The 13,240-nt window shown below is 39.1% G+C and overlaps 1 protein-coding gene across 17 annotated transcripts in view; it reads left to right on the top strand.

The window, feature by feature from the left end:
• The window catches only part of LOC106516911 (protein tyrosine phosphatase receptor type M), a 240,694-nt gene that overhangs the window by 141,229 nt on the left and 86,225 nt on the right, over positions 1-13,240 (top strand). For all 17 annotated transcript variants that reach the window (XM_014007504.1, XM_014007506.1, XM_014007507.1 and 14 more), the window contains exons 10-11: positions 526-727; positions 1,299-1,401. In XM_014007504.1, coding sequence (XP_013862958.1) covers positions 526-727; positions 1,299-1,401 — 305 coding nt within the window. The remainder of the gene's footprint in view (positions 1-525; positions 728-1,298; positions 1,402-13,240) is intronic.

Genomic DNA, 13,240 nt, shown 5'->3' on the forward strand with positions numbered 1-13,240 from the left:
CACACACACACACACACACACACACACACACACACACACACACACACACACACACACACACACATTATGTTTTGCTTATGCTTTTTGTTGGTGGGTGATAATGACCTTAATATCTGTCATACAGTTAAATTCAACTTAAATTTCCCTGCTGTTTATGTGATAGCCATTTTTTTAATAACTATAAATATGTATAAAGGTGTATCTAAACTGGATGTTGACTCAGGACCACACAAGTAAAGAAGCACAGTATAAGACTTTTATCATTTCCTTGTGGCATTTAAGCCTAAAAGAATTATACAAAGGGTTGAGAGACTGGAAGTATGTGATAACAAAACCATGAAAGGAATTCAAAACCCCGACACAATAAATCCAGTAAACGCTTTATCATTTTGAGCTGCTCGAACCTTCCAAACACGAGACGATTTGGCTTCATGAATACAAATCGTCGTCTCGCAGAAGAGAATTGAACCCGAGTTCCAAAGAGGCCAACAGGAGAATATCCTTTTTTTTTTCTGTTTCTGCTAGATCTCCTACAAGGCGGTGAGCTCCTTTGACCCCGAGCTGGACCTCTCCAACCAGAGTGGGAAGGCAGTGAAGCTGGGCAACGAGACCACCCACATGTTCACAGGCCTCTACCCAGGCTCCACGTACTCCTTCACCCTGCGTGCCAGCACAGCCAAGGGCTACGGCCCCCCTGTCATAACCCAGTTCACCACCAAGATCTCAGGTCAGCGGGGTCACAGGAATGGTTCCAGAAGGTTCATACATTTAAACAAACCAAAGCAGTCTTTTTAGCATCTATCCTGTTTACTTACTTTTCGCAAGTTTTTGAGAAATTCTTGTGTTGGTCATAAAAAAAATACAAAAAAAAAAAGGATCAAAGATGAACTTGAAAGAAAGACCTTCAGAAAGTCTGAAAAACTATTGATCAAAAACACGGAAAAGTTTGGCTTCTTGGAAGAGAGGTATAAATAAATTAAGAATGGGTTGGTTGGAAACTTTTTTACAGAATTATAACTAAACAAATGTCCTGTAAGACGTAGTATTGTGTTGTTAAAGGGATAGTTTGGTCATTTTTAAAGTCTAATAGTTATCAGTAGTAAGTTCCTTTAAAAAACAATAAAAAGGGTTCTTGTTTGGTTAGCTGTTAACCTCAACTGGACAAAGATGTGTGCCCTTTTCTCCGTCCTTCATGCTCTGTTACTGATATCAGGTCATGAGGTACAAACTGTTGTAAACTCTTAAACAGAACAGAACTCCCCACTTTAATTTTGTTCTGCGTGTATTTTTATCCTTAGCTCCCTCCATGCCAGCCTATGACCAGGAGACCTCTCTGAACCAGACGGAGAGCACCGTCACAGTTCTCCTTAAGCCCGCCCAGAGCCGAGGAGCACCCGTCAGGTATGACTTTCACAATGAGGACACGCGCAATCCAGCACAGCGAAAAGGAAGGGCGGGGGGACACAACAAAGCAGCACAACAAAACACACTGAACTACCATCGACAAGAAGAAAATATCAAAGAGCTCGCTTTTATCAATACCCCACCGTGAAAGAAAGTTGCCAGGGAATTCGGCGCCTTACTGTACACATCTGAGCTTTATTTGTTTGTGGATTTTGATCCTGTGGAAAAAAAAATAAAAAAACAAGAAGAAAACGGCTCGCCTTTGAAGATGAGAACAAAGCCCGGTGCAGCCAAGGCTAGCTTCAGGATCTCTTCCCTTTACATGTCTTTTATGTACCAGACTGCCCACCCTGAGCCACAGGCTTCCGGGGGATTGAGGGAATTTCGCCCGCTCAGTGCAGCATGTATTAGTCATTATTAGGGAAGCAGTACAGCTGTTCTGTTTAAATGCCAAGTTATTGCACAAAAGTCATCATTTTGGCTCATAAATGCCACCGTGCCCATCTGGCAGGAGTTTATCAGGCTTTGTTTTCTTCCTCTAGCCTCTCCATAGTCACTTTTTGTTTTGTTTTTATTAGCTTACCTTAATTAAAGAAAAAAAAACAGTCTTGTCCTACTGGTGCAAAGTTTCTCATATGTAAACTAAAGAAAATGCAGTGTGTGCTTTGCTAAAATTTGCTGAAGAAGCTAAAACTGAGTTGTTAGAAACAAACTATACAAAGCAAGAGGTTAAAATAAGCTAAACACAACGTATAATGAACAGAACACACGCTGAAAGCAGCCCAAAAGTAGCTAGAAGCTAAAATTAGTGATAAGCAAAACATAAAAAAACAATAAAAACTTAAACTACAATTATTTAAACAGTAGCTAAATTTAGCTTAACTGTAGCTTAATATGAGAATGAGCAGAGCGGTAGTTAAATGCTAAATAAGAGGTTCTCAAACTGGGGTCCCTGGACCCCCAGAGGTCCGTGAGAGGTATCTTGGGGTTCCTCAAATATTTTTACTAAAATGTTAATTTGATTTTTGTTTTTAAAAATGCATGGAGAACAATGAATTAATAAAACAAACATAATAAACTTCATAACATAGATATTCCCATAGAATTTAGGGGTTGAAATGACAATAAATTATATTTTTAAACAGCACAGGGTTTATGAGGGGGTCCCTGGAATTTTTCTCACCCTTGTAAGGGGTCCCTAGACCCAAATGGCTTGAGAACCCTGATCCAAAATGGAAGCTGACAGTTAAAAGCAGCAAAACAGTAGCTAGGCGTAGCTGAACCATGACAAAATAGTAGCTAAAGGTAATTTAACAGCAATTAAAAACAAATAGTGCCTAAAAGTAGCAGATCAGTAGCTAAATGTTAGATAACAGTAGCTAAGAGTAGCAGAACGGTTATAAAAAATAGTAGCTAAAGGTAATTTAACAGCAATTAAAAACAAATAGTACCTAAAAGTAGCAGATCAGTAGCTAAATGTTGGATAACAGTAGCTAAGAGTAGCAGAACGGTTATAAAAAATAGTAGCTAAAGGTAATTTAAGGATTACAGTGATAGCTAACGACAATTACAAACAAATAGTAGCTAAAAGTAGCAGAACAGTAGCTAAACAATGGCTAAGTTTAGCTAAAGTTAAACATATTCAAAAAATATATTTTACACTGGAAGATTTAGCTGCTATTTGAACATGTAAAATAAAATAGAAGTAAAACGTATAAGAATAGTTTTCACGCTGACTTAGCATTCTTGAATAGCGCTGGTAGGAAGGAGCACAAGGCTTTCAGTTTTAGACTTTGAGACCTAAATTAAAGCATTTGGCTGGAGCAGGTGTGTGACTGCGACGGCCTGCTAAATAAAACCAACATTAGATATTCAGAGCAGGTTTCAGGATTCTAAAATGAAATCGTTAGGAGGTGGATGTGAGATGAACGTATGATTTTAGATTCGTTCTAAGCCTTTAATGGGATAGGATTTTCATGAAGACGCTAATGAAAACTTAGAATAACACTCTTCGTGTTCACATCTTTTCATTTAGCAGACAGCAGCAAAAAGCTGCCGGTGACCAGTTTGAAAGATCAGGTGCGTGACATTTTGCAAAGGCGATCTGATTCGATGGGACCTCAAACATCTCTGTTTCCCTTTCAACACAGCACCTGTCTGAGCTGCAGTTACATTAAAGGACAGACTCACACAGCAGTTCTGGATTCATTTGACATTTGATCAGCTGTTCAGAGAAATCCAACAGATTGTATTATTTATTAAATAAATTCCAGCACTGCTTTATCTTTTCTACTCAGTCGTTGACCAGTGTTGATTAGCTGCAGAACTGTGTGTAGTTAAAAACAAAAAGCTGAAGTTTCTCCTGACTGATTAACTGATTTTACTTTATATCTTATTTTAAACTTTGTTGAACACAACACAGTTTGTGTATTTTGAAGATTTATAGCAAAACAATGCTCCTTTTGAAAAGTGGAGCCTTTCAGAATAATTAGAGGTGTTGTCTCACTTATCTTAGTGGCAACTAAAATTTTGCACCCAGGTTAATTAAAAAAATGAAAAAATGTTTTGAACTCTTTCAGATGTAACACTGATTCTTCAAGAAAATTTACCGTTACGTTTTTAAATTCCTACTTGGATTTTTCTTGCATAATGGTGTGATGTGTGAAAACCCTGACCATACCAGGACTTTAATTTGTCTAATCTCACATGAACTGCAGATACCGTTAAAACCATGCATTCCTCATCCACTTTAAAAAGCATACTTGAAAGAAACAGAGGAAAATATGCAAAAGTGACCAACATACGGGTTACTGAATACTGTTACTTTAAACTGAAGTAAACATTAATGGTTTCTGAAAAGTGGTTGTTGTTAGAGGTAGACCAATCAAATTGGTGGAATTATTAGGCAGATGTTTTCAGATCATATTTTTAAACCAGGGGTGTCAAACTCATTTTCACCAAGGGTCACATGATCATTATTGTGGCCCTCAAGGGGTTGGTTGTAATTCATTTCCATGTTTTGTATTTAACTTTGACTAAAACATCACGTTCCTTGTCTCATTGCTAGGTCTGAGCACCGCTAAAAAACAATAACTGGGCTCTACCTGGTATTTCCTTCATAGAAACAGCGTTATTAACATGTTCTTTTATAAAGACTATAAAGTACAAAGTGTATGACTGATTAAATGTAAAATACTGTAAATATACAGAACTACTATTAAAAGTAAAGGTAAGAGTTTTACTGATTGCTGAGTTGTGGTGAGTAGCTGCCATCTTGAATCCCGAACTCTCCCACTTTCCAACAGGGAATTCCCACTGGAGGGTCATTCCAGTCTAAAAAAATGACTTGTAAGTGGTAAATTTCCACTTCCCAGTACAATTGGTCTGTAGCAAAAGTAGCTGACAAAAATGCAGCTTTAAAGCAGCATATGCTTATTTTAAGACATTAATACATCACTGAAGCTCTCGCAGGCCACATCAAATGCTGTAGTGGGCTACATTTGGCCCGAGGGCCTTGAGTCTGACAGTGTTGTTACACATGAGACTAAACCCTTTCTGCAGCCAGAGTGCCTTTCATGACAGGGACACTTTTTGTGGCACAACACCAGCAGAATCTAAAAGAAGCTGAGCAGGAAAATATCCATTTGGGAATGTGATATTTTGCTAAAATAATAAAAAAAATCAACTATATGTTTTAAACTTTCCATTTTTTTAATAAATCAGCCAGTTAAACAGGATCTGGATTGTCTTAAAAGTCCCACACAACTTATTTAACTTACATCTTTTAATTTGAAGACAGTGCTTAAGTGGGTAAACTCTTCCATTGTTTAAAAGGGTTTGACAAACACCCGGGCTTGCTGTAAAACTCAATTTTCCACCATCAGCTCATCTGAGTGCTTTAAACATCCCAGCCTTGAGATCTTTAGTCAGGCTTGTCAGCTCAGGTTTACCGTACGCGCCGCTGTCCAGATTAATGCCCACAAGCCAGACGGAGAAGAGCGAGCAAGGAAGTCAGAGTGATTGGTTTTTAATTTTCTCCCAGGTACAATTCAGATGGCCTTACGCAGGCTGCCATTCTTTCAGCCGAGTAATTACAGAACCTCTAATTATAATTAACAGAGTGACACAAAATGGAGCTTCTACTCATTAGCAGACTGGACTCTCTGGTTGTTTACCATTGTGAGGCATGCACCGCACAGGAAAAGATAAAAAGATTTGTCTTCATAAAAAGAGAATTTGCTTTTAGACATTCACGGAGCTTTGATGCTTTTTGAAATCTTATTGTCATCCAATGTACTTCAAATGCGGACGTGCTGAGGCTCTAATGATGGAAGAAGCCAGAAAATAATGTGTTTTGGTACAGATGTTTAGTTTAGCAGATTGTGAATGTTTAATGAGTCAAGATAATTCAAATAAGAAATAATAAAAAGAAAGTGATCAGTGGGGTTCACCGCATGGCACCGCCGCATCTCAGAACTAATTGAGGCGTCCTTTGATCACAGCAGCGCCTCGCCTCGGCTGAACTTTAGAGGTCTACAGGTACACAACTCTTTTTTTCCCCCACCTTCGCACTTCCCTGAAATCTGTCAGGTTGTAAAGGCCAGTGATTCGTCTTCATGTGTGCTCACGCTGTCTGGAAATATAAAATGCAAAAAAGAAAGGAAGTGGAAAAGGGCAGCAAACAGGAGAGGTCCAAAAAAATTGAAGCTGATAATGGCATGCTTTTGAAGGTATTTTCCATCCTCATCTTGAGTGACAAATCTTTGAAAAGGTACTTTGAAATAGTTTTTACATAGAGGAGAGGAGATATGTCTCATCAAATTTCTAAAGATAAAAGAATACTAAAAAGTCTAATAAACAAATAAATGTTGGAATTCCCTGAAGGAATCACCCACTGCTTTAAACGACAAAGTTTTAAACAAAGATCCTTCATATTCAGTCAGAAATTTGAATGTGTGCTGGGCACATAGAGCTAAATAACACTAGAGTGAGCCCCACCTATTCTAACTGTTAGCATCAACAAGGAGGAGCAGAAATGGTAACCATCTGTTTCACATGCTTTGAAATTTTTTTAATAATATAATTGTTAATTATGTTAATTTCGTTCAACAATCGTAAAATCGCTATAAATAAGAATAAGAAGTAAAAATGATCTAAACCAGACCTGAAGTCAGTCGATATATAGACTTTTTAGCTTGTTGAAAAATCACAAATTCTAATGATATTGGCTAACCATCATCTCAACAGGTCAGGTTTGTCTAATAGACACCTAAAATTTTTCTAATATATAATTTTATTTAACACTGTGCAAATATTACATAAATCAGAGGCAAAACTAGCTTGTAATATTTAATAATTTGTGCTAAACTGTAGCATGATTCAGCAGTGCTACACTCTGTTTAGCAATGTAGGCTATCAAAGCTAATATCTGCTAACCAATTCGGTAAATAACAGTGATTACATTGGTTTTATTAGCTTATTTTAATTTTTATTTGTTACATTATTAACTTCAGTTCTGGTCAGATCACAGCCACATTGATGTAAATAAAAAAAAAATCTGTTTACTTGTGAAATGAGAAGTTTTCCTGTTTCTCTATTGGTACATCTATAACACACACAGCTTCCTGATATTTTAATATACATTAGATACACTTTAATATATTAATAATAATTTTGATAACATTATTAATAGTGTTTACGATTTCTACATCATCAGTCCGTTTTTTTTTTTATTTTTTATTTTTGGCTATGTTGCCAACATGTACAGTTAATGATAAATCCAGACTCTTGCCCTTTCTGATAGCATTGTAGCGACTAGATCACATGGTTGAAACTCACTCCAGTGTAATATAGCTCTATGACTGGGGATGACTTTTAGCTACAACCGTTCCATTTATTAGCTCAATGTTGCCAAAACAACTGAACTACTTTTGTGTTTGAAGTAATTAGCTGTGGCGGCCATCTTGAATCAGGTTGACTCCAAACGTTAACCAGTTGTAGAGGTTGATCTAATGATTATTTTATAAGATTATCATAAGATATTTTACTAACAGACAGATAAACAAACTTATTTAAATTTTAGGTTAAAGAGGCCAAAAACATCTAAAACAGCTGATTCAAAGTTGAACTTGTTTGCAGTCAATGATTCTGCAGTGTGCGGTTTTCACGATGTAATAGTCAGCCTCACATTTCCCAGTGCGGCGGTTGGCTCATCTTGAAACCAAACACTTTATGAAATCAGATTTAAGGCCTGTATGAAGTAAGAGTTTAACAGGAGCAGAGACTGATCCACTTCACTACAAACCAGAACAGAGCAGCTTGAAGCCTGATTTGATAATACAATCTTACATGCTGATTAGGTTTAGGAGGCGATAAAGCTCCAGACGTTTGTGTTTCCAGCAGCAGATGATTGGCTGTAATGCAGGAAGGGACTGGAAGATGTCATGATAGCTTCCTCAAGATAAAAAAAGACAACAGACGACAAACGTCCATTTTGCTTAAGCGTCCTTCAGTTATGCTGAAGCCAAATTAAATTTAGATGGTTTTGGGAAGATCATTTCCTCGCCGAAGGAACCAATTTTTACTTTTATTTTATTATTTTTTACTCGTGTAATTGCTAATCTGTATAACATTTCCAAGTTGGAATTTGCTTTTAATCTCTGGGGACGGCACCCGTAGCCGGGAACAATTTTTACCAGAGGGGACACTGTTCCTTTAAGAGGATTAGTGAACTGTCTATCAGTCATGTCGTGTTAAACTAATGTTTGCTATGGCCCCTCGTCGGTGCCAGAATCCGCCTCCTCACTCCGTAACATCAAAATAGATGTTTACAAGCTTCTGCAGGCGGAAAAAAAAAACAGATTTGGAATGCTTTCCTTATCATCCACGCCACTAACACAACCCTCCTCTCGCCTGCTACAACCTTTGCCTGGAGGAAGCTCCTCTACCCTGCAGCCTTAGATTATCTCTACTTAACTGTGGCCTGAAATCAGTTAAGTGATTTTCTACCTTCCTAAAATAAGCACCAACTTTCTTTGATCGCGGCATAGCAAACACTAATAGCTATGCCTAAATGTGACACAGCTCACTGCTTTTTACGATTTAATGGCGAATGTAATCTATGGTTGATTCTAATTTGTTTGCTTTATAGCTGAGCAGGACACCGGGGGAACGAATAAAGAGCGAGAAGACAAGAGGCGGTGGAGGAAGGATGCAGGGTCAGGAGAACTGTGTTGCTTACAACCACCTTTAAATCACACATATGGGCGTACAGAGCCAGCAGATTAGCATTAAAGGGAGACAGTGATTGAAATGCTCTCCATACCTCGTCTATCTGCTCGAGCAGCCCGCGGTTCTCCCTCCTATCAGCCCACATGAAAAATAAATCTGAGTTTCAGGTCACAATCCAGTCGATTTCAAGTCAATCCGCCATAATTGGTTGGCGTCACATGGCGGCAGACCTGAAATCTATCGAGCAGCGAGGCTGGAGGAGGCCTAATTGGTGTCAGTTCAGGTTGCAGCTGTACTGCAGGAGAACAGGTCTGCCCCGCCGGCCCCTCTGGAAAGATCACGCCGAACAGTATTTACTATTCTCCTGGCACAGCTTCCCGCTCCTTTTTTATTATTGTCTCTCCGCTCTGTGAGGGATTTTAGAACTTTTTTAATTAAGCTTTTTTCATTAGAGGTAAATCAATCATCAGTAAGTCACTGCGGTTTAGTGGTTCTGTACCAGTTTAGGTACGATTCTGGGCTTTTTAATTATTTAAATGCATCTGTTTTATGCTTCCAAAAGGTTAGTATTGTTCTCTTTGGATTTATACTTAAATTTTATTCTGTAAATTGGTTTTGGGGTATTTCACAGATTTCACTGTATTTTCATTGCTTCACACCACACAGCCATATATTTTATCTATTGTCAGGTTGCAGAGACAACCAATCCAGCCCAGACATCCCTCTCCTCAGCTATTCCCTCTGGAAGATCTCAAGGTGTTCCCAGGCCAGAGAGAATAATTCTTATTGTGAGTTCTGGAAGCCCTCCCAAAGGGGCGTGCATGAAAAAAGCAGCCAGAGGGAAGTTCCCAGAAGGTGTCCTAATTAGATGCCTGAACCACATTATTTTTTTGAGGAGTAGCCGTATCTTTATTATAAGCTCCTCATCTATGTTGGGCCCCCGTTCCCTATCTCTAAGGATAAGCTCAACACATCTACAGGGTCTCCAAGACCTCGTTCTTTCTGTTATGGTCCACATGAGGTGAGGGTTGAAACATGGATGGACCAGTAAATCTAGAGCTGTGCTACTGGGACTCTCTGTTATGGGGCAACAGCAGAGTCCGTCACAGAAACCAGTCCTATGGAGGGGTGAGACTAAAGGCTTTCTGAAGACCTTTTGCACATTTCGGTGATAATGCATGCACATATGTGTTTTTTGCGCATTCACCGGAAGTAAGGGGGATCATTCGCTGTGCGAGTCAAGTGTTTACATTCCTTCCAATGATAGCAATGGGGAAAAGTGACTTTTGTAGTGTGTATAATTGTTCGAGGCAACGTGACTGAGTAAAACATAAAGGAGAAGCTTGCACCTTTTACCAAATCCCTCTAGGAAAGTCGAGCAAAACTGCTACAAGAAGAAAGCTGTGGCTCAATGCGTTTCACCATCATGACTTCACTTCAACGAAACATAAGGAAGTGTGTAATCGGCATTTTGTTTCTAGCATGGCAATTAATGATCTGAAGTCTGTGGATTACGTTCCTAGCTACCTCTTGGACGTAAAACAGACAAAAGAGAGAACAACTTCCCACAGCAAAAGAGCTACTGGACTAACACATTCTCACTCCCGACTCGTCACATATTGACGCTTTTCCAAGGTTCCCTCTGCCTCTTATTTTGTTGGGTAACCGCTTCGCGTCAGTTATTGACGCACCAGGCATTTCCAGGTTCCCTCGGTGTCCGGGTTTGATGTGTTGGGATGCAAAATATAGGGGTCTTTGTGTTGGGATCTGTGGTTAATATTAGAGATCAGGGTTCATGGTTAATTTTAGGTAGTGGTGTCAGGGATAGGATGCCTAGGACGAATATTAGGTAATTTTAGGATTTGGGACACGTTGACATCAATTTCTTACACTTTCTAAAATGGTTAATTTTAGGGATCAGGGTTGGTGGTTAATTTTAGGTACTAGGATCAGGGACAGGATGTCTAGAGCGAATAAAGGTAATTTTGGGGTTTGGGACAGTTAGTTTTTGTGCATTTTCTACATTTTTTGAAATTATGACAACAGATTCTGCCCCATCTCGTCAATTATTGACGCGAGGGGGTACTTGATGTGTCAAAATTAGACGCAGAGGGATCCTTGAAAAGTGTCTGTATGTGACGAGTTGGGAGTGAGAATGGGCTGGACAGATGTGAAGAAATACCATGTGAGTTAAATGTCATCAAAACACAATTTTGTGTGAGTGTTTGTGTTTGTGAAGTTAACCATCCATGAATGTGTGTCTCTAAACATGCATGATAATGCAATAGCTAAACAGTAAACAGTAAACGCGATAGCTCTCGCCGACTTCATCGTCCTTGTTTCGGCGATTGTCTTCTTTGACACGGTGGCCCCCCTCAACAGTTGCTTCACAATGACATCCTCTCAGATTTGCGGCACACCTTTCAGGGATTTTGTCCATTGGTTGTCCACAGTTTTCCGAAACCATGCATCAACATTACAACTCGCCATCATCACCTCGCTTTTTCAAATTACATTCCCCCTCACTTCCGGTTTTTTGCAGAAACATTAACTGTGGTGGCATTTCACCATCCAATCAAAGCGTTTGTTTCATGCGTGCTTTGTAATGTGCAAAAGGTCAATTGGTTAACTTGCTCAGAATCATTAAACCTGGTCACCCTTTGGGATCAATGCTTTGAGGTGAGCTCACCAGTTTGGTGTTTGAACGGGGTTTAGATACGTGGCTTCACTACCTGTGGGGAGATCAGTTAAGGTCTGGTGCTATTTGAGCTGGATGGCTGAATAGACCTGGGCCACAGGCAGGATGTTTCCTGATGTCAAAATCTGGCTTTGTACGTTTTAGTCTACACATCGTAATGCAACATCCAAAGCTAATTTCCAAATTCATATTTATATATTAAAAATCAAACAGTGACTGCACAGTTTTTCTGCATTGTCATGTTTGACCAATATACAGACCAATAAGAAAGGTCTGGTGATTTAAAAAAAATGTCTTTAATGTGAGTGGTTCAAACTCAAAGAGACAAAAGAAGCTGCTGCAGATTTTGAGAGGGAAAAAAATGATTCAATATTTAATCCATCATCCAAATGAGTACCAGTATCCTGCAGTTACCCAGATTGGTATTAGATCGGCATAAACACAGGGTACAAAAGATGTCTGCTCCTGTGATCTGAGCCATTGTTGTTCATCTGTTGCTTGTTTTTTCCTGTCACATTAAATCAAGAAAAGGACTAAATGACGCTGTCAAAATGACTCACAATGCAAACTGTGAACCCAGCGAGAGGTGACAAGGTGTTAGCTGCTCAAAGGCATATTAACACGTTAGCAGTAATTAGATGAAGAAGAAAAAAGAAGTTAAGGCGTTTTTATACCACAACTTCTGAGGCAGTCCTGAAAGTCAGGTTGATTTAAAGGAAAATCAGTGTAGAAATGTTAAACCTGAGATGTTATTATTGCTATCAGTTACAAAGATGAGCTAAAACCTTTTTTTTGTATTAAATTGTAAATTTGATTGTGAGCTACTGTTTCTCGCTGCATGGAATACTCTGTGAAATAGAGACAGTGGTTTGGATTTCCACATTGCAAGAGTTCCTACCCTTGGAGCCTCATAGCCCCCGGCACTCGGTATTTTGCCCGGGGAAAGAAAAGCAACTCTATTATTACTGTCGTTAGGTCCTGGCTCAGCCACATCATCATATCTTAAGGACCCACCTGGGGTGAGGCAGCTTTTTATTTTTATTTCGCTCCCCACAGATTGATTTGGAATATACGGCTGTAAGTGACAGATGCAATACAAACACTTTATGGTCTTGATAAAGTGGGCATTACTGTTTTTCCCCCCTTGAAACAGAAATTCAGACAGTCTCTTTTATAAGTCATTTTTAGGAGTTTATCGCATATCTGCGCTTTTTATTGATGACCGTTCATCTCAGATCTAGTGTTTTGCTTTGTACCTCTTTACAGACTGATCCGTTATTTCTCAGCTACTCCTCGGCCACTTAAATGCCTCCCCGCGTACCGTCACTACCTGCCCTTTGACCTCTGCTCTCAATAGAATACAGTAATTAAAGACTGTTTCTTTTTTTCTCTTTCCTACAGACTGAGCAGGATTAAATATTTCATTACCTCCCCACCCGGTGCTAAAAAGGAGAGCTCCAAGGAATTAAGGACACACCCACCGAGAGCAAAAGGGGGATTTTCTAATGACACTGCAAGCACCTTATGATAAACTGTGTGGTTAAAGAGCATATGCTGTACACACAAGGGGTTACTTAATCATCCGCCACCAACCGCAGGCAACAATTGATCATCTACAGGGCTTTTTTATTTTTTCACTGCTACCGCACAGATTAAAGAGTACAGAGATTTTATTTTATCTACTTCTAATAATGCGGTGGAAAACATTCAGGGTCCCCCATTTCCACATGGCTCAACTGAATAAATAAATTAAGCATGAGTGGCTAAATAAATATGCAACAATGATTGAAGTGGTTCTTTGTTCAATAGACTCAGAAATCGCAAACTATTTTAATCAATTAGGACCAGATAAAACATTTGTCTGAATGTTCCTGATGGACAAAATACAGCCGTTTTTGTGCTTCGTCT

Source organism: Austrofundulus limnaeus, unplaced genomic scaffold, assembly GCF_001266775.1.
Source record: "Austrofundulus limnaeus strain Quisiro unplaced genomic scaffold, Austrofundulus_limnaeus-1.0 Scaffold42, whole genome shotgun sequence".
NCBI classification, from domain to species: domain Eukaryota; kingdom Metazoa; phylum Chordata; class Actinopteri; order Cyprinodontiformes; family Rivulidae; genus Austrofundulus; species Austrofundulus limnaeus.